At 36.4% G+C, this 22,497-nt stretch overlaps 3 protein-coding genes across 3 annotated transcripts; 2 read left to right on the top strand and 1 right to left on the bottom strand.

Moving 5' to 3' along the window:
- Nucleotides 1-2,686: 2,686 nt before the first annotated feature.
- LOC137960002 (uncharacterized) lies at nt 2,687-6,431 on the bottom strand. Its single transcript, XM_068807442.1, has 2 exons — nt 5,877-6,431; nt 2,687-3,077 (listed from the first exon to the last, which is right to left on the bottom strand). The coding sequence occupies exons 1-2, from the start codon at nt 6,123-6,125 to the stop codon at nt 2,808-2,810; spliced, it is 519 nt and encodes a 172-aa protein (XP_068663543.1). The 5' UTR covers nt 6,126-6,431; the 3' UTR covers nt 2,687-2,807.
- Nucleotides 6,432-8,150: 1,719 nt separating this feature from the next.
- LOC137958902 (galactokinase-like) lies at nt 8,151-18,344 on the top strand. The gene is made up of 13 exons (XM_068806106.1): nt 8,151-8,490; nt 8,841-9,025; nt 9,459-9,505; nt 9,634-9,728; nt 9,826-9,908; nt 10,134-10,202; nt 13,675-13,860; nt 14,122-14,256; nt 14,755-14,889; nt 16,266-16,336; nt 16,679-16,756; nt 17,393-17,534; nt 17,972-18,344. Exons 1-13 carry the CDS (start codon nt 8,331-8,333, stop codon nt 18,080-18,082), a joined length of 1,497 nt encoding a protein of 498 aa, XP_068662207.1. The 5' UTR covers nt 8,151-8,330; the 3' UTR covers nt 18,083-18,344.
- A 2,498-nt stretch (nt 18,345-20,842) lies between these two features.
- On the top strand, nt 20,843-22,321 carry LOC137959623 (pentatricopeptide repeat-containing protein At5g66520-like). The gene has a single exon (XM_068806979.1). The coding sequence runs from the start codon at nt 20,843-20,845 to the stop codon at nt 22,319-22,321; it is 1,479 nt and encodes a 492-aa protein (XP_068663080.1).
- Nucleotides 22,322-22,497: the final 176 nt, after the last annotated feature.

A 22,497-nucleotide genomic window follows, 5' to 3' on the forward strand; every position in this document is an offset into this window, starting at 1 on the left:
ACCTTCTCCTATTAATGACTCAAATACATTTGCTCATTATAATTTAGCTTTTTGCTCATTATAATTTAGCTTTCAAACACAATCGTGGCTAGTCACCAATTTGATACTCCCCATATCTCGAGGAAATAAGTTACAATACCCAATTGTGAATTATGTGTCTACTTAGAGATTATCAAAACCTCTTAAAATATATGTGCATACATTGTCCTTGTGCCATCTTCCCAATGGAATACAATAAGCCTTAACAGATCCAAAGTGGGTTCAAGCAATAAAACAAGAAATGGAGGCTCTATAAAACATGGACTCATGTTTTATTACAGAAAGGAATGAAAACGATCAGGTGCAAATGAGTTTTCTCCATTAAGCAAAAACGTAGAGGATCCATCAAAATATATAAAGAGGGCTTTATGGCAAAAAAGATATACACAAACGTATGGCATAGATTAACAAGAAATTTTCTCACTAGTGGCAAAATTGAATACCATCCGAGTCTTGTTATCTCTTGTAGCAAACCTAGACTGGTCATTGCATCAGTTTGACGTAAATAATGCATTTCTTCATAGTAATCTTGAACGGGAGCTCTACATGGATATTCCAAAGAGGTACATTGCACCCTCAGATATTGAGATTGTGCGTAAGTTGCAATGTTCATTATATGGCTAAAATAATCACCCAGCACGTGGTTTGGTCAGTTAAGCGTGGCTATAAAAAAATATGGCTTCCAACAAACAACTCAGATCATACACTATTCCTGAAACATTGACTGGGAAAGATACCAACTTTAATAATCTAGAATTGTTGTCAAAAGTAGGATTAATAGATTATAAACCATCTAACACTCTAATTATCCATAATCACAAACTTGGAGAGTGTACAGATCATGTACGAATAAACAAATAAAGGTATAAATAATTGGTTGGTAAATTAATCTATTTATCTCATCCTCAGCTAGATATTGCTAATGTTATAAGCATAGTGAGTCAGTATATGCATTGTCTTAATGAATATCATATCTTAGTAATAATTCGAATTCTTCTCTGTTTAAAAGTCCTTTCTTGGAAAATGGCTTATGTTTTTCAGAAATTATCATCTAAATATTGATGGTTACACATGCAAATTGGACGGGGAATGTTTTTGATAGGAAGCTCACGTCAGTTTATTTTACCTTCGGAGGGGGCAATCTAGTCACATGGAGAAGCAAACAACAAAAAGTATTGTCATTGTCCAGTGCTAAAGTCAAGATCTGAGGAATGTCCAAAGGTCTTTGTGAACTTTCTTACTTAAAAGATTGTTAATCGAGATTGAATTTACTCCTAATACTGAAATGAACTTTTTTTATGATAATAATGCGGTCATTGATATTTCTCATAATCCAGTCCAACATTATCAAATTAAACACATTGAGGTGGATCGATATTTCATCAAACAGAAAATTGAAATCAAGATAATTCAATTTTCATTTGTTAAGTATGAAGACCAACTGGCAAATATACTTACAAAGGTTGTTCCTTACAAAACCTTCTACAACTCATTTGATAAGTCTATGTACTAACTTGAGGGGGAGTGTTAGCATGAGCTGCCAATAGAAGAAATTATAGGATCGGTTTCCTTCTTTCATGGATCATATATGATATTAGGAGAACAATATGTCATAGTCGAATAACTCTCTCTGTATTTTGTTATATTTACCTCTCTTTTTTGTAAATGGATAAGAATGAAAAAGATATCATTGTTTATCACATTCCACGCAATTGCTTGCAATCAAACGCATTCATTAGTTGGAGTCAAATGTCACTAAGTCGTCTTTGAGAACTGTTTGTCTGGATCATTCTTAAGGTCCTATAGGAAAGGAATTTACATGTAAGGAAATAGTCAAGTAATAGTACTATGAACCTGCTAATCAGGTCTTAAATCCATACCTTTTTATGAGCACCCTTGCCCATTGGCTATATATATTTTTTTATATTCTCTTGTTTTGTGCTTCATTCATCTTAACATGGCCATCAGGCCTCATTAGTTCAATTTCTCTCAATGTTCTTATAGCTGGTGCTATTACAATTACATGTATTAGGGCATGCTTCCTACACAAGGACTTCAATTTACTGTCTTTCTTCATTCTATTAGTTTCTCTAACATCACCTCATTCTATTAGGAATCAGAGGAAAGAAGAGTTTTTTGTCTACTGGTAAAATTGTGTTGGCAGTTCTGCCGCACAAAGCCTGCAAAATGAGTATACGACCTTTTTGGGCTCTGGAGGTAGTATTTTGCCTACTATCACTTCAAATGCTATATTTTCAGCTATAGCACATACTGGAAGTCAAGTACGCAAATACGACCTTGCCATTTTGTTAATTATAAAAAAGTTAAATAATAATTATTATTATTTTGAGAGGAGGGGTGGGTGACCCCTCCAAAGGGAAAAGGGACCCTCTTCTAGATATCCATTGTGTTTTAAAAGGCTTGGTTTGAATTTGGGTTTGAGGAAACCTTTCCCGTTCACAGCTTTATTCCCTCTTTCTATATTGTTTACTTCCCTAGAAAAATCTTCTGAAAAAACTAGATTTACTGGCCCACTGATTTGAATCGAGAGTTTTCTAACCTTTAAACCTTTAAATAATAAATCAGTTCTTCTATTCCAGTCTCTTGAACCCGCAGTTAGTAGCCTCTGCAGCTTGATACGTGCCCATAGTATGCCACTTCTAGTTGCAGCAAATCGACTCATCGGCTAAAGAACACTTACAATGTACATGCTACTTTTCTCTTGCAGGGAAATATAGTGCTCCTCTAAGAGCCAATAAATTCTGTTCCTATTGGCCGCTATTATCAGAAGCTTCCTCGTCTGAAGACTCTGCTTTGGGATTGTTCTCCTCTCCTACTTGGTAGGTGGGTTTTGGCTTCTTCTCTTTCTTCCTTTGTTTCTTTTTTTGGCGTTTCAATCGCTTTTTTGCTGTTCGTTCTTCTGCGGCTTTCACTCTTTCCTCCCTTCTCATATTAAACTCAAACATTTCTTTCCTTGTTTGGTAATCAGCTTCCATCCTTGCTAAGCGATCTTGTTCTTTCCTTCTCATTTGCCGGTACTGTAGAAGTTCCAATATCAGATAACAAGGAAAACATAAACAGAAAAAAGAAAAGGTAAACATGGTAAATCTTGACTTCTTACAAAAGAGCAAGAAAAACCTGAAGGTAATATTATGATATCATCACATGTAATTTCACCAAACTCAGCTAAGATTCTTTTCTGGTCACAAGCTGGTTTGGTAAAAAAAAATAGTAAACTATATCATAAAGGTAAAAAGAGGAAAGGAAATGTCAAAAAGAAAGCCTACCGAGTGTAAAAATTAAGTATTTTTATAGCTGAAAAATAAAGATCTTCAGAAAGATCAAGATCAGTTCTCTAACCGACAGCCTTAGCCTTCTTCAGAAGACAAAACCTCAACGATGGGCCAAAAAACAAGGTCAGCTTGAGTCCATACATCATATGTTGACAAATTAGCTCACCATGAGATCCCAATATCACTTGTATTCATGAAAAAAGAATGACGAATAAGGCTCAAGTTACAGAAAACTAACTTTCCTATTTCACTCTTGAGCTTCTAAATTAGAAAGTCTTCAACAGTGTCTAAGTTGCCTATCTCCTCTTCCAATATCAAATAAAAAATAGAAAGTCTGTAGACAGTAACAAGTTGCTGTTTTAGTTTAAGAGTTTCTTGTTTTGGGGCTCTCAAGTTGCCCACACTCCGGAGAAAGGTACCTCACTACCTTGAAGTAAAACTGCTCAGCCCACAGCTCCATTCTTTGACTCTAGATCGATGAAGATTACATTCCTTTTGTGTGACATTTTGGTTTGCACTCATGTTAAAGAACTGAGGAATTGGGATAAAGTTTTACCAAAGTAAAATTTGAAATTAACTACTCTACGGATAAGAGTTCAGGTTTTCCTTCATTTCTAATAGCTTAGGATTGCAACCAACAAGGTCTTCTTGTTCCTACTTTTAGGTGTTCAAAATAAGAAAACCACAAATACAATTTCTAATTTGAAGGCAATTAATGAGGTTAGATGTACCAAAAACAAAAAGTAAGCAAGCCAAAAATAAGAAAGAAGTCATCTTCAAAGCTGTTGTGAAATTCATCTTTATCTTTGTAAGGAACATTATTCTAGCAGCGGATATCATAAGTAGAACAACACCCCCCCCCCCACACACACACACACACCAAAAAAAAGGGGCTTTTGTAAGATTTGTGCAAAGATGACTGACAGCATTATAAGGTGGATTTGCCAGTAGATTTAAAAATCAGTGATGACTTCAATAACATCTTCCATATAATAGAAAACGCATTAGTAAGAACTCAAAAACAATCCCTATTCCAGGAGGAAACGGTACAATACACCAAAATGATAAAGAATTAGCCCAAGAATACTTCCAGATATGAGACACCAATAGATACTCATGTTTATGAAAGAAGAAAGAAGAAGGAAGCTCAAGTTAAAGAAAGCGGACTTAACTTTTCCAATCTCAAGTTTCTAAAATAGCATCTGTTAAGTAAGCAAGTCTAAATAAGGAGCAACACTCTTATCTACAATTTAAAATCTACTTAGAGAACTTGTAGTTGTAACAACTTGCTGTGCTAGTTGAAAGTTTCATATAAAAAGCAACAAGATGTTTTAGTTGCAACAACTCTCATAATCTAGTACTTCTTATAATTCTAAAGCTTTCTACTGTCTACTCTCTTTTTTTCCCTTGCAGTGTCTCATTAAAAAATCTATTACCTGGTCTTAGTTTTTCCCTTTTTTCTTGTTACCAGTGACTCTATCACCAGGAAAGCCAGCTCTATAATTTTTAGTGTTCAATTGATCCACAATACTACTTTCATGAGCTACCCCAAAAGAGAGATACACTTGAAAACTCAACTTCACCATGGTGAAACTGCCACGGGGACTCAATCAAACAAAAACTGCAATTAAGGAGCCTAAGGAGACAAGGAGACAAGGAGACAAGTTTAATCCCAAGAGAGAAACAGACAGCCACAAGTACTCAATCAAACGCCCAAAATCATGGAGCCAAGGGAGACAAGTTAATCCCAAGAGAGAAACAGCATTTGTTTACTAAGGAATTATTGTCAGGAGTGGACACGGTTCATTGGCTGTTGCAAATAATACCTGTTTTAAGTATAGAGTCCGATATATCTTGTTGGGTCCACCACTGATAGTTCAAAAGGAGTGACACAATAATTTAATGTGCAAAAGATATCCCAAACTATTAAAGAAAAGAAGATCTACGAAATAAACATAAGACATTCAGATTAATAACAAGTAACAAATGGAGCTTCAGCTTACAGATTATCCCCTACCTAGAACAGAAAAAATCTGCATTCTACCTATAAATTGCAATTGTCAACTTAGTGACTTAGTAAGAACAGACTCAAAGTTGCTTCTTATCTGCGTATCTTAAATGACACTCTAATGCCAATAAACTTCTTGAGAAAGTAGCTTCTAATATCTCCGTTCCTGGAGTTCATTTCCAAGACAAAAAAAAAAAAAAAAACAAGCACATAATAAAAATATATTTTTTTGCTAAAAGATGAAAATTTCATTAAGAAAAGAGAGAACAACAATTACAAAAGTACAGGAGAACGGCAGCCAAGGTAAACCACAAAATCAGCCAAAGCAAGAAAATGCAAAGTAAATTGAGGAAAATTCAACAGTAGACAAAACTGTATAAAGAGTAAAATAACTTGAGTTCAGCCCCTGCATATCTTCTTCACTCAAAGCAAGAAAAAGCGCAAGATTCTTTTACGAATACTTTCATCATTCATTTTATGAAGCAGAGAAGAAAATAACATTTTCTGCAGAAGCTATGAGAGTCTAGGAACCATACCTGGTGGAAGTCTCCGGAACCGGAACCAGCAGAGCTGCCAGAGGTGTTACCGACGCGAACAGGCACATTCTCAATGATCCTACGAAGCTTGATTTCGAGGTCTTCATCATCCTCCAACAGTGCCGCAGGCTTCGTGTACTCGACAATCGCGTTTCCAGCATTTGTTGGCGCTATTGGAGGAAGAGGTGATACAATAGATTTCGACGACTCTGGCTGTACCCCCCCTGGCGGCCCCGTATAGCTCTTCATTCTCAAATCTGAGTTGAAAATTTGTTACCGGATCCAGTGTTTCTATTCCATGAATTCGCCTCGACAATCAAGTGTTCGCCAAGGCATAAGACGCTAGCCTTTATTATTTAAGACCGGAAGCCCTAAACCAGCTCACCCAACAAAAGACATCGATGTCCGCAGTTTCAACTCTCCAGTCCTTCGGCAGCGGGCTGTTCTTGCTACTGATTGAGCTTCTGGTATGCTGAGCTCCACTCGTCGTCTACGGCGAGAACGTAAGCCTGATTGGACTCGAGAACGGCGGAACAGGACAGTGGAAATGCCAGTTATATTTTCCGGGCGCATCTAGGTTTTTGCTTTTCCTATGCTTACAAAAGGCTTAACGTTTGCCGTATCCGTCGTTAAGGGCAAGATAGTAAAATGAGCGTGCATTATCCACAAAAACTTGTATCCGTACGACTGAGTACATTTAATTAATATAAATATATATTTGATATTAATTTAAAATTATTCATACTTTATATTTACCTAAGGATATAAATATCATTACTCAAAATATTTGAATGAATGTAAGAAGATTATAGTATGACAATATCATCTAACATTTTATTAAAATACGTACTAATTGTCCAGTTTGATCTACCAAACATTTTCGAATTAATATTGTATAATTATTATTGACTAACACTGAGACAAAATATATACAAGTTGTTCTTTCACAAATATTGTCCTTGTATCAAATAAGAGTCTTCTATTCTTTAAGATTTCAACCAATTTGAGAAAAACATTTTGATTCATCCTATAAACTTTTCAAAATATAATAGGCGATCTTTCTAACATTTTTTCAAATATTGTGGACCACACACTATTATAAAAAACGTTGCATTTGCGCATTATGATGATGTAAATAGTAACTTACAAGAGTAAACACAATTATGTAAACTTGCAATACAAATGCCAATTTTTTCACTATCTAATAGATTTTCCACGAGTACTTGCAATGTTGGATATTCAATAATGAAAATATGACTTAAACACAAATAAACATCTATGTTTGAACAATAAAACACAACCTGTACTATGAAATAAGTTTCAACATATATATATTAAACTCAAATATTAAATCATATCAACAGAAAATTTCGAGTCCTTCTGTGATAACAAAAAAAAAATAATGTTCAGCCCAAAATCACATCTATGTATTAAACATAAATATATTTATGTATTAACCACAAATACACATTTATCCACACTAAGACATATTATTTCAAAGTAAATCAAAATACTTATTCATTAATCAACGTCATTCATTCAAAATCAAATATATCTAAAAAATCAATGTTAACACTGTCAACAACTGTGTGTCAGCCTATTACATTTCATTTAAGTTATATATAAACAATCATACCACTGTTCTAGTGTCATCTTGACAAACATATCTTTCTTATATTTGGTGTCAAACAACTTAGGGGCATGAAATTTGATTTCTCTAGACAAGTTAGGTACTTTTAAAATAGTTTCGTACCATGAAAGTTTTACATTGTCATCTACATGACTAAATATCCCTACAAAAGTTGGTGTCGTATTATTAATAGCATCAACGACCATTTCAATATTGTCAAGAGATCGGGATCTCTTCCTACGACGAGTAGAAGAACTTCCAAATCGGGAATCTAAGGATGTTTTACTTCTTCTACGAGCCTCATTTGTAGACTTTGTAGCGCTAAGTGATGGCTCAAGGATCTCCCCAATTGCATGCTCTAAAACGATGGGAATTAAGAAGGTAATAGAAACATAAAAACGGAGGCCATAGAGTTCAAGGTAGAGCGTTTCCGTTTCCGCAGACGCTACGTGACTTTCGTGTCATAGCCTCCCGTTACGTCCAGTAAGGGCAATACTGTCAAAGAAAACCGGCGACATCTCCTGATAATAAACATAAATTCGAATTACGAAAATTACTCGTCGAGATTTCCGCAACGGCTCAGATTCGTCCCGCACCGTTGGCCACTTGTCATCATGAAGAGACCGCGCTGAGATATCCTTCAAAACCGCGAGATTCCGGAAACGGCATAGAGAAAGACTTGTTCTTTGATCCTCGCTTCTCTCACTCAAGGGTCTACGGGATTAAAAAATTCTGTCCAAATTTTCCTGACAGCAGTTCCGAAGTCCTTCGGCTTCGATTCCATTTGCTGACAATAGAGACATCGGCCTAGATTTTTCTCAACCATGGCACACGACGGGCAACCAGTTCCCATTTTCTCCTCTCTGGAGCCTGTTTACGGTGACGGATCTTTGCTCGAAGAAGCTCAGCTGCGATTTGACAAGATGAAATCCAAGTTTGTTGAAGTTTTCGGCCACCAGCCTGATGTTTTCACTCGATCTCCTGGTCTGATGTTTTTATTTTGAGTTGCTCCGTTCCTCAATTTGGCTTTCTGTTTTGTTCAAGTTTGAATTTTTGTCTTGCGTTTTCATTTTTTTATTTTTTTTCTGGGCGACTCTGGATGATTTCTCTTTGCTTATGAGACTCTGTTCTTTAGTTGACTTTGAGGATCGACCATGTCGTCGTTTTCTCGCTGCATTCCGGCTTAAGCTTACTGACTTTTTTTCTGATCGTTTTTATGTTTCTTATCGGATTTTCGTAGTATCGGATAGAGATGTTGTTGATGTCGGCTAATGAAAGTTCATTCAGTGGATACTGAGGATTTGGCAATTGCTGTTTTGTGATTCACTCTCCAGGTCGGGTGAACCTCATCGGCGAGCATATTGATTACGAGGGGTACTCGGTACTGCCCATGGCCATCCGACAGGACACTATTGTCGCTATCCGTAAGCATCAGCCCGATGAATCACCAAAGCACCTTCGGATTGCAAATGTGAATGACAAGTATACCATGTGCACTTATCCTGCTGATCCACTCCAGGTGACTTTTCCGTGATTGTTGTATTTGCGTTAGTTTTAGCTACCGTATCATGCGTAGTTTCACAAACACCAGTTCTAATAGATTATCGTAAGCTTCTTCTGTACTACGTCTATTTCTCAGGAATTGTGGACTCGGGGATCTGTAGGCTTTAGGTGACCCAACTAGACGAACGTACCTCAGTATTTTGTATACATGGGTTTTTGGCGTTTAATTTATTTCTTTTCTTTTTTAATCTTTCCGTTCATGCCAAGGATGTATACTTTCTCTTATTTCCTTATATTTTGCAACTGAATCTCAATTTATATTGCACATTCTTTCATTTTCCTCTTCTTTTTAAACTTTTCTTATTTACATGGCCATGAAATATTTAATTATTTAATTATTGGATTAATTGGTATTGCTATGGCATCTTTTTTTTTTTTTTTTTTGGCAGGAGATTGACTTGAAGGCTCTCAAATGGGGTCATTATTTTCTGTGCGGGTAATATACGTGCCTGTAGTTTTTCAACTATAGTTACCCTCCCGAGGAATCAGCATCATTATTGCCAGCATAAACTAGACTTAGTGATACTATCTTAGTATGAAACTTCGCTATCTTATGAGTTGCAGATATAAAGGGTTTTATGACTTTGTTAAATCCAAAGGTGTGGATGTTGGTGTACCTGTTGGTCTTGACATACTTGTTGATGGAAATGTTCCTACAGGTAGAGAGAATATACCTCAAGCAAATGTATTTGGGAGCAGTTTTTAAATTTATTTTCCTTAATGAAATTAACTTTCTGTTTTTTTAATCAATCTAAGGGTCTGGATTGTCCAGTTCAGCTGCATTTGTTTGCTCCTCTACAATTGCTATAATGGCTGCTTTTGATAAGAATTTTCCAAAGGTACTTCTCTCTAACAAAAGTCTGCAGAAAAGAAATTGTTTATAGCAATATTTGAAATCTTTGTTTTGTTTTATCATTCGTTTCTGTCAGTAATTTCTTTTGAATGTGTTGTAGTATATGTTGAAAAACTTTCTTTGTGAAGCTTTCTGGGGAAAAAAGCCATCTGCTGGTGGCAAAGGTTGTCTCTAAGGTGCTAATCTTTGTATTTGGTATTTTGATTTGCAGAATGAAATTGCTCAACTTACTTGTGATTGTGAACGTCACATTGGAACACAATCTGGAGGAATGGACCAGGTAGTCAGGCATGAGGTTACTGCACATGAGTTTATGGCATTTTCAATGTTATATGTTGATTTAATTTATGTTTTTTTTCTGTCATCTAACATTTAGCAGTTTATTGTGTTGAATTTTATCATGCACATTGGCCTATTCCTCCTATAATGATTGCCATTATTATCATGGCATACTTAAATTCTGAGGCAATCAACCAGAAGAAATGCATATAGAGTCATGCTGTTTTGTCCATGGTTTTCTGAATCGCTGACTTGACTCATGATTCGTGTGTGTCAAATTGGATTTTGGATTGGGTGAGCCAAATGAAAGGAATGGACCCGACCCTTCTATTCCGACTGAGTCCCTACCAACTCGCTCCGAGTCCTGCCACCAGACTGGCAACTCCCAATTTGACTTGACTGATTTGACTACCTGACCCACTAGATTTAGAGAATTGGGCGGGAAGGGAATTGGGGCGGTTCCTGGTCCTGTTCTCGAGTCTCCAATCTGCTTGTTAGGATCGGCTTCCCTGAGGAGACACCCTAACCTTACCTCTTTTTCTCTCAGCTTCAAGCTCTATCTCCTCTTCTGACCATTCCATGCCAGATTTTGGTATTTTTTATTGGAATCATTTTTTATCTGTTGTTTACCATCTTACTCTATTTCTCTCGGTTTTTCCATCATTCCTCCACTGTCATGCGATTTCCCAGTGTTGCAGCTACTGGATCGGCATTCCAGCTGCCTGATTGGCATTGTACCTGCCTGATTGGTGTCCCTGTAGATTTTGCCGGACCTCAGGAAGAAGTTCTTCTTTCTGCAAAATGGTTTCCCCCCTCACATTCGAGTATTTCCTGGTTTAACTTTAAGTTTGGTTTTAATTAATGTGTTTTTAATGGTGCATTGCTTGATATTGTTGAGTTTGTGTGGTTTGTTGCTGTTCGGATTTTCAAGACTGACCAGGTGGAATTTTTTATGAAAATATGTAATTTGCTAGTTGACAATGAAGGCTTGATTGAGAGATAATGGGTAATTATTAATTGTTAGTAGTTTGTGATGTATCTAAAAACTAGGTAATTGGTAGATAGTTGACAGTCAAATAATGGTAATTTTTGGTAAAAATATATAACTAATTAACAGTTAAATAATTATGAATTTATTAATATATTTATATACTTAACTTTTCAGTTATGCCCCATAAATCATTTATATATTTAGCTGGGGGTGGCTTCGAACGAACCGGCTCGGTTCAATTCGGTATACCTAGATCTCGAACTTGGTTCGAGATCCAGATAAAACTCATTTGTGTTAACGAGCCGAGCTCGACCGAGTCATGATTCGGTTCGAAAGCTTGCGAGCCGGCTCGTTAACGGGCTCGAGATTCAGGGACTCAGGAGTAGGAGAGGGAGAGTGAGAGTGAGGGGAGGAAAATTTTTTCCTCCCCTCATAACCGCCGAGCCCCTCCGTCCGGTGCTGTCGCCGGCCGCCTTCGCCGCTTGGTTCCATATTTTCCTTCGATTTTTTCCTCCCCTCATCTGGCTTCGCTTCTGTTTCCGTCGCTGCCGTCATCCCCGACGACAGGTCCTGCGCCACCAAACACCCCCCCCCCCCCCCCCCCCCCCCCCCACACACACACACACACACACACACACACACACACGAACGAAGACGGTTTCGCACGTGTGAGATCATAAAAAGTGGAAAAAAAACTTTTTCTTAAACTCCGGCTGTCCCTTCCTCGTGGTTCTTGAAGGACTATTAGTGGTTTTTTTTGTTGAAAATACATTTTTAGTAGAAATACGTTTCTAGGGACTATTAGTGCATCATGTTTTTTGGAAACATTTTTCTAATTGAAAATTCTTATTAAAAAAATCATATAATTTTCTAAGTAAGATCTTCCTACCAAGATAGGCTAGAAAACCATATAGAAAATTTTTGAATAAGTATTTGACAGTTGATGTTGTAATACTTTTAACATGAGGCAATTTTCATAGCAAGTTTGTGTTTGACATTTTATTTGATTAAAAATTTATCAATAAGTATAGTAATATATTAGATTGATTATTAATTTTTATTATTTTCCTTTAAGAGACAATAAGAGGTCCATTTAACTTTCCTAAGAAAATTTTAAAATATTTTTTGTAATTTTCTTGTAAGTTATGATTTTATTTAAAGGACTTTTTGGAAATATGTAACATAGGAAAACATTTTTAATTTTTCCTAGAATATAAATTTTCAACTAGGGGCACTAAGGAGGTCATAGTAAATTTATGGCCAAATTCAAAAATTACAAAATAATCTAAACAATATTTGGGGTAAAAAAGATTAATATTGGTGCGTTCTAATCCATTATCGAGATTCAATCCTGAACCTCCCTATCATTCTTTTTTTAAAATATATGCATAATTTTATATATAATTTATTTGACGTATATTTTATCTAGAGTATTAAATGTAGGTTAAGCTCGAACTCGGTTAAAATTATTAGGCTCGGGCTTGATTACAATTTTAGGTTTGAGGTTAGGGTCGGCTCGAGCTCAAGTTCGAAATATTTAAATCAAGTTTGGCTCGAATATAGGAAGGTTCGGACTCAGCTAGATTTGATGCCACTTTTATGCCCAAATTCAAGTAGAGGTTATGCGCAATTTTATGTAGAGGTCATGCCTAATTTTATGTAAAATGTATGCATAATTTTATATACAATTTAGTTGACATGTATTTTTTGAAAAGTTTTAAATGAATGTTGGAGCTCTCGAGCTCGGTTAAAATTATTGGGCTCGAGCTCGATAACAATTTTAGGCTCGAGCCTAGGCTCGGCTCGAGCTCGAGTTCGAAATATTTAAATCAAGCTCGGCTCGGCTCGATGCGACCCTATATTTAGCTATGATATATATTGTATCAAATATAAAAAAGTAGATACTTTCATAAGCTATTTTTAGGTATACTTTATATATATTTTTTATTTTATTTTATTTTATTTTATTTTGGCCAAGTCTTCCTTGGAAGCTCGACTCTGAAGGTAATTCGGGTTGGGCAGCCGAATTGGTTGACTTGCCCAATCCAACGTTTTTGGGACGATCCTGAGTTCGAAAACATTATGGCAGATTCTTGCATCCATAGTGGTGATCTTTACATTCAAGATACTTTTGTTTAAGGTCTGATATGAATAATACAGGTAGCTTAGTTGAGAAATAATTCGAAGTCAGTTATATCACCATATATCAGATTTATGTCATCAATGGAGTTAGGTGCTTTGTGTCAATGCTTTATAAACCCTTCCATTTTAATCAGACCTATTTGTTTACTTACACGTCTAATGCATTCTGGCATATGAAAAGTCATTTATTGCCACCTTTTCAGTTTCTTAGCTTGTTTATGCTCTCTTTTAGAGCATCAGTAATATATTTTATCTATTGTTCTTTTACTGTCAATTCCTATCAAAATGCATATTGGTTGATAACATCAGTTATCTTATTTTAGTGGATAAAACTCTACAGGCAATATCCGTCATGGCAAAATCTGGATTTGCTGAGCTGATAGATTTCAATCCAATCAAAGCAACTCATGTGAAACTACCCGCAGGGGGTAGTTTCATTATTGCCCATTCCTTAGCAGAATCTCAAAAGGCTGTTACTGCTGCAACAAATTACAATAACCGGGTAGTGGAATGTCGTCTGGCTGCTGTAAGTTTGACTTTTTTATAATACATTTAAAAAACAAAGACTCTGAAGATATTTATTTCGTATTCCTTTAATTTGGGTGATCATGGTTCTGTTTCTATCTCTACATTATTCATTTTTCTTGAAGTTGGTTTATTAGAGCTACTATTTTCTAATGAATTCAACTATATATCTTTTTTTCCCTGGTAATCATATGAACTATGTATTTTGCCTGCAATTAATATTTTCCAAGATGGTTGTTGTAACTATTGGAAATTGCTGCAGATTGTGCTTGGTATCAAGCTGGGGATGAAGCCTAAAGAAGCAGTCTCCAAAGTTAAGACTCTCTCAGATGTTGAGGGTTTGTGTATAACTTTTGCCGATGGGCGTGGCTCCTCGGATCCTGTCCTTGCTGTCAAGGTATTAAGCTGTCTTCTATAATTTATTATGAGAAATAATCTGAGCTTGATTTTTTCTGTGCATTCTCATGCTTCCATTACTCTTTTGTCTATAAAATGTCTTCTATACCATCCCAACAAATTACCTGAGAGCTCAGGCCTTTTATGTTGAAGGAGCAAATGTCCTTGTTCAGAGGACGTTGGAATACCTAAAAAGATTTTGCCACAAATATGTATTGTGGTGATTCATATCTTATTGTCTACTGGTAAGTGAGTAGGTCGTCCTGATGTAGTCTCTAGCACTTTTTATTTTCTTTCATTTGCATTAAGGTAGTTGTGAGACAGGAAGTTGTATCTGGCCTTGCTTTTATGTCTGTACTAGATTATTCTTATGAGAACTTGTGAATTTTTAAAATGAATATGCCCATGTCTTTCGTGTTCAAGTAAAATTCTTCTGCATGCGTTGCAGAAAACAATGAACTGGCTGTCTGAAGTATTATGTTCTGTTCCTTGTATGCAGGAATTTTTGAACGAGGGGCCTTACACAGCTGAAGATATTGAGAAGATCACAGAGGAAGGCCTGCCTTTGATCTTGGAGAATTCTCCAACATCGTTAGCTGTGATAAAGGCTGCAAAGCATTTTAAGTTATTTCAGGTATTAACTATAGTTTTATAATCAATACTGTATGAGCTAGATGAGTCATTAAAGCTAGAACTCTTAGTTAGGTTTCTACTGTAGTCAGATTAAATTAATGCTTTCATGTACTTCAATTCAGAACTTCAGGTTTTTTACAAATATATTTACCAAGTAGAAGTGTTTAGGACATGCAGAAGACTGAAACATTTCTTAAATAGTATGGATGATGCATTAAGCAATGTGATGGTTACCAGGTAACCCTGAATGTGCATGGGATCGCCGGGATTTTATCATGCAATCAAACTGAAATAAAACATTGTGAAAAGGAGGGGGGAGGGATTATTTGAGTTCCTCGCAAATTAACATACCTCTTACTGGTCTTGTTACTAAATCTTGGTTTTGAGGCACTAACTTGTGCTTGTTTATTTTTTATTATAATATGGTAAAACGAACAAAGGAAGATTTTTTTAAAAAAACGAGAAAAAATATCATTGAACTCTCTTATCTTTAATTGTTTCCTGGGATTCATCTGTTGATCATTTACATCTACAGGCAAGTGAGACTGTTACAAGAATTATTTCTTAGTTGCTGAACTAAGAAATTTGATCATTTGACCAGGAAACCTCCTCCCAACACTGATGTTGCAATTCTAATTGTCATGCATTTGGTTTAATGATCACATAGGAGGTTCTACTATGAGGTCTTGGGTTCAAGTCTCACTAGGGAAAAGGGGTGTGTGCTTGTGTAGTCAACATTTTTTAAAAAATTGTCAGCTGAAGCCCTTTTCCAAGGGAACAGTGGTGGGTCCGGAAACAAACAATTTACTTGAATTAAATAGCAAGGGGCAGTTGGGTGTCATCTAACTGCCTTCATTGTAACTGGGGGAGCTGTTGATCCTTAGACACCTTAGATTGTGAAAAAGGGAGATGTCAAGTAGATCCTCAAGGAAGTCATTCTGGCAGTTTAATTAGAGGTCCCTGGTTGATACTAGTAAATTCTCAGTTACTGAACCCATTGCTGTGAGGGATGGCTGAACTTCTCTTTTTGTTTGTTGATCTTTGAGAATTTGTGAGAGAAGTTTAAAGCAAAATAGTGTTGTTATGATTCTGCCCTTGGCTTGATGTAATTGTTGGTTAGATTGAGATGCTACTCTAAATTTATGTGTTTAATTACATGAGTCTGTGTGAAAGTTTACGAGGTCATTTTAGTTGCAATTATGTCATTTAAATGTGGAATGTGAGCATGTGGGTTGAAATAGCTGCTCATTTTAAATCTTCCTGGAAATTTCTTGTAGCATTTGTGAAGCTGGGATATGTTATTGTTTAACCCCAGATATGGATGATCTTTCATAATTATTGTCTAATTTCATCACTGTTTTTGGTTATTGACTCCAGCGGGCGACCCATGTTTATTCTGAAGCTAGGCGTGTTTATGCTTTCAGGGATACCGTGCAATCAGACCTCAGGTTTGTCACTGGTTTTTTGGGAAAGTTCAAGAACTCTTAGAGGAATTATATAGTTCTAAAGAATACTCTTAATCACTTCTTACTCTGTAATTTCTAATGTCAGTACTCTTTATCACAGCAGAAATATATTTAAACTTCATGAGCTTGTTTGCATTACAGAATTGACTCTCATCTCTTTGATGTGTTAAAGATGCAATTAGCTACTTTTAATCAGACGGAACTTAGGTCTAAAACAACAGAAATTTCTATGTATTCAAATTATTAAATAGAGCCTATTGTAATTAAAGATGTAGTTAGCCTAATATAATCTACTGTAGACTTGACTGTGAAAGGGTCTTGCAGTGACGAGGAGAAGCTTAAGAAGCTTGGTGATCTTATGAATGAGAGCCATTATAGCTGCAGTGTTTTGTATGAGTGCAGGTAAGATCTATACACTCCTTGATGCAAGCAATGGTCCCTTGTAATTAAACAATCAGTTCATTCACAGCCTCTGTTTTTTATTTTCATTTGAAAAATGGTTACTGCTTTTTTTTAATCATAATTGATTTAAACACTAAATTAATATATGAAAGTTGCTGGTGGTAGATTTTGTGGCCTATTTCTGTGGCTGTATTTGTTTCTTATGCTGTTCTACAATTATGGTAAACTTTGTATTCAAGCATGGCACTATGCTTTCCAACTGCGATAGTCCTTGCTTTAAAAGTAATGAGCGATGTAAAATGGGATATGTTGTAGAACGTCTAAGCTGCCAAGGACTGCCTATGTATGTTTTAAAAAACAACTTTCATGAAAAATGTCTATGCATTTCAACCGCTGAGGGCTGGAAGACTCGTCAGCTTCTACAACTGGCCTCTCTGTAAATATTGTTGGCTGGTCTAAACTCAGCAAATTTGTTGAGACTGAGGTTTCTTCCAGTTAAAGTTTCTTACAGTGCCCAACTATATGCATGAGCTAATATCAACTGAATGTTTTCATTGAGAATGCGCCTGCAATTTTTATTAAATTTGCCTCCTCACTTTTCTTCTTTCTTGTCTGCTTATTATCTGCTGTCATTAGCTGTCCTGAGTTGGAGGAGCTGGTTAAAGTGTGTCGTGATAATGGAGCACTAGGTGCGAGACTCACAGGGGCTGGATGGGGTGGTTGTGCTGTTGCATTGGTAAAAGAGAGTCTTGTTCCCCAATTCATTATCAATTTAAAGGTTAGTTCGTGAGCGGTTAATTTTTAGTGCAGTATCTGTTGCTATTAGTTTTGATGAATTCTAATCATTTATGTAGAAATTTGTGGAAATAGCAGCTGTCAATAGTTGTTTGACATAGAGGGTTATCACAGCCGATCCAATACGAAAAACTATTTGGTGTGAAACGGCTGAGATAGCGTTTCGTATGTTTTGCACCAAATGACTTTTCGTATTGGATCAGCCTTCAAGGGTTATCATTCCAAATAAGCAGCTGTGAATAGCTGCCCAGGGCAGGGAGAATTAGCTTGGGACTCCCATCTGAAATAAAAGATCCTGTGCTATGGGTGCCTCAGAAAATGCTAAAAATGTTAACAACACATTAGAAATCTCAAATCTCTATTTAGATAAATAGCTTGTGGGATATCCTGATGTATGAGAAAAACTTTGATTTGATTCAGGAGTCGTACTACCAAGCAAGAATTGAGAAGGGCATCATCAACAAAAATGAACTTGGTCTCTACGTCTTCGCAACCAAGCCATCCAGTGGCGCTGCAATTTTGAAGTTTTAACTTGCTCATTGTTTGTATTTGTTGCCCCTTGATGAAACAAGCTGCTCTGTTGCTTCTGTCATCGTATAATTAATAAATTTTGCTTTAAATGGCTGGCCAAACTATTACGTCCTGCAAGTGATCAGGTTCTTGGTCAACCTAAGCTCAAATATTATGTTTCAAAGGTTTCTGCACTTGAATCTGACAGGCACCTGATGTAGATTGGAGCACGGATGTCCCTTTACAACTTGAATTGAAACTAAGATGATTTGAGCAAACTGTATTTGATTGGTTAGAATTTGTTTTGTTTCAGGTATTGAGATATATTGCTTGATTTGGTTGAGATAAAGTGTCTTATTAACTCAGTCAAATTTGAACTTTGTCCTAGTATGGGATAAAGTTTGAGATAATCACTTAACTTATTCATAAAATATTATTATTAGTAGTATATTATATATATATATATATATATATATATTATTAAAAAAAATATCAAATAATGTTAATATTTATCCCATATATAATATATTATTACAATACAAAAGTACAAAATATATAACAATTTGTGTTGTAAAATAGTATTTATTTAATTTTAATTTTATATAAAATATAAAATTATTATACATTGTAAAAAATATAATTATTTCTTAAAAAGGATAAGTGAGGTCCTATTAGTCCCCTCTTTGTTTAAATAGAAAAGGGAACATTTGACACCTCTTTGTCCTTTTTAGTCAGAGTGAAGGTAAAGAGTGGCTTGGAGGGGAACTGCCCTCATTTGATGATTTTTTGTTGTCTTTGTCCTTTTTAGTGGAGTGAAAGGAAAGAGTGGCCAGGAGGGGAACTGCCCTCATTTGATGATTTTTTGAAAGTGTTGAGACACATATGGGAGAAAAAAAGGAACAGAAAAAGGTTATGGACTTGTGTCATAACCTTTTTCCTAAGGTTCAATTTATAGATAATAAAATTATAATATTATAATAATAACCTTAAAGCTTAAACTAATTATATCAATGTTATCTTTATGAGAACTCTTTATTTACTATCACGTCATCACTGTTGATGGCCTATGAGCCTTAGCCTTGGTTTGTGAAACCTTAAACCCATCTTCCAAATCTCTTGGATGTGTGGGCTTTCTTTAGTCTTGTGGGCTTGAGCCAATCTTCTAACACACTTGGACTTGTGATCATTTCTTGGTCATGAGGGCTTGGGTTTATATTCTAACACTCCCCCTCTCAAGTTGGGGTGAGAAAATATCATGAACACCAGTTTGCCGCAAATGGTGTTTATGATTTTCTCGTATAAAAGGGTAATCCATCTTATTTTCCAATATTCCCCCTCAAATTAGTGGTCTCTTAGATACTAATCACCCAAAATGTGTTTTTTTAGCTACCCTAAGAAAGTGAGTAGACTTTGTGCCCTACAATAAGGCTACTTTTTTGCCTGTGAAATTGAGCCAAAAATATTTTTGACTATGAAACGTTGTCTTATGGCTAGGAGTGATTTTATCCTCTGTAGGTATAGTAGATCTATAGGCATTGCTTAGAAGTGCAATAATAAACTCTTCCATGACGATGTCTTTCCACAAGGTATCGACTCTCAAATGGTAGGAGTAAAAATGTCAAATAAGGGGGTAAATGATAATCACCAAAAAATAATATTTTAGGGCAACCATGTACTTTCTTCTTCATCAGAATAATCAACATTGAAGGAAGTAAACATCTAATATAGTTTCTCGACAAATAGATGTCCTAGATAGAGATGCTAGTCATGCAAGGAAGTGGCACCAACAAAAGCCACTAACCGAGACCTCAAAACATATCAAAGTAATAAAGATCACTCATCTCATAACCAATACCAATCGTCGTAGATCTTAAAAAACAAAATACAAAAGAAAGAATGTAATAAAACACTTCGATTGAGAGGTAATCTTACTAATAGACATTAAATTGATCGAAAACAGAGAAACACAATATACAAAAGACAGAGATAGATGGAGCTTCCTATATGCTACCTTCAGTCTTAACTCGAGAAAGTGAGCCATCAACAAGAAGCAATAAAATGTATCTGCATTGCAATACTGGATGAAGTAATTTGTGGCATAGGTTAAGTGTCACCCAATCCTGACATCCATCCTTCCCATTTTTTAACAAGCTTAAAAGCAATTCACTAGTGAAGGTATTATCACCACTAACACTTTTTGGGACTCGAAGCACATTATTATTTGCCATAGCTGGTTTACTTGCATACTTTATTTTAAACTATTTATGAGCCAAGTCATCATAATTTCATTTTTAAGGTTTTGTGATTGGATGATGTGGTTCTTCTATCACAATATAATCCTCTTCTCTTCTTCTAGTTGTCTGTCAATGGTGCCACTTTCTGGTCATCACTGACCTCTCAGACTAGTGGTGGTCTTAACTTAAATTTCTGCATGTAAAAGGTCCACTTGCCATTGATGGAGCTTTTCTTCTCTGATCAAACTGTAATGAGATGGAGAGATCATATGGTCACTCGTCACGATCAAGAAGGAAGTAAATTTATCGATTCATCAGTGATCAGTATATCTCTCAAAGTCATGCCTCGGCATAGAGTCACAATTAGAAATCCTGAAAGCATCACTACTACAGAATTTTAGAGTCTGTGATTGGAAAGGGACAATTGTTTGCAAGGGTTCTCATGGCTGATGCCTTTGGCACCTTAATCTTCCTAACATGTCTATTGCACTTCTGATTGAATTCAAGGATGCAACAAGCCAAGAAGCTTCATGCTCACATAACCACAATGGGGCTTCAGCAGGAAGAGCTTTATCTACGTAAACTTATCACCTTCTTTGCCATTTCTCATCCCCCTTCCATCAACTACGCCCTCCTAATCTTCGACCGTATTGAACACCCGTCAACATTCATCTGTAACACCATGATTAGAGGCTATGCTACGAGCAAAGATCCTGTCATTGCTGTTAATCTCTATAATCAAATGGTCAAGCAGAGCATACCAGCTGATAAATACACCTATACTTTTTTACTCAAAGCGTGCTCTAACCTACCTTCTCTCCCCAAGGGCGAGGAGACCCATTGTAGGGTGGTAAAACACGGTTTCAACTATGATGTGTTCGTTCAGAATTCACTCGTCCATCTCTATGGGTGCAATTCCAAAATTGGGATAGCTTGGAGAGTTTTTGATGGAATGCCTGAAAGAGACGTTGGAAGCTGGACAACTTTGGTTTCCTGTTGTGCAAGATTTGGTTCGATCGAAGAAGCACGTGGGCTTTTTGATGATATGCCTCAAAGGAGTGTTGTTTCTTTTAGTTGCATGATTGCAGGCTATGTACATCGTGGCAAGTATAAGGAAGCGTTGTGTTTGTTTAGAGACTTGCAACTTGCAAATCTGGAGCCTAACAATGCGATTCTTACGAGTGTCCTCTGTGCCTGTTCGAACCTGGGAGCACTTGAGTCTGGTAAATGGATTCATTCATACATACAGCAGAAGGGGAAAAAACTGGACAGTAGAGTCACTACTGCTTTGATCGACATGTATTGCAAGTGTGGAAGCGTAGAAAATGCAGTTACTATCTTTGCTAGTGCTAAAGAGAAGCACATAGGTGAATGGACAGCAATGATATCTGGATTAGGCATGCAGGGATACGGTGAAAAATCAATCATCCTATTTGAAGAGATGATCAAATCAGGAATTAAGCCTAACGTTGTATCATTTGTGGCACTGCTCTCAGCGTGTACCCATGCAGGATTGGTTGAAGATGGGTTAAAATATTTCGAGCGGATGGAAAGTGAGTTCGGTATAAAACCCACCATTGAACACTATGGATGTGTCATTGACCTTCTTGGACGAGGAGGTTTGATAGAAGAGGCAATGGAAGTTGTAAGGAGGATGCCAATGGAGGCAAACGCTGCCATATGGGGTGCAATCTTTAATGCTTGCAGGGTTTATAAAATTGTTCAAGTAGGGGAACTAGCAGCCCAAAAGTTGATAAACCAGGAGCCACGGAATGGGGCTGTTTACATGGCTTTGATGAGCTTGTATGCTGAAGTTGGGAGGGGGAGTGATGTGGAGAGAGTGAAGAAGGATATGCATGAGGCTGCTTGTCGAAGGAATCCTGGTTGTAGCTTGATTGAAGTAAATGGCTCTTGTCATGAGTTTGTTGCATATGATAATTCTCACCCTGGTGTACTGAAAGTCAGTGAGATTCTGGGTAAACAGGTAGTAATGGAAGAAAAAGGAAACAAATGGTGTTTAAATTAAAAAAACTAGTTATCTTTCTCTTGGCCTGGACTGTTTCCTTGAAGTTGATCTGATCTGATTTTCAAGGAGAGAGGTACATAATTTATTTTTTATTGTGTGTGTACTGAAAGTCAGTGAGATTCTGGGTAAACAGGCAGTAATGGAAGAACAAGGAAACAAATGGTGTGTAAATTAAA

Source organism: Aristolochia californica, unplaced genomic scaffold (assembly GCF_029961685.1).
Source record: "Aristolochia californica isolate CCGP_79_NKW_82.1479 unplaced genomic scaffold, dmAriCali1.0.hap1 SCAF_3, whole genome shotgun sequence".
Taxonomy (NCBI): domain Eukaryota; kingdom Viridiplantae; phylum Streptophyta; class Magnoliopsida; order Piperales; family Aristolochiaceae; genus Aristolochia; species Aristolochia californica.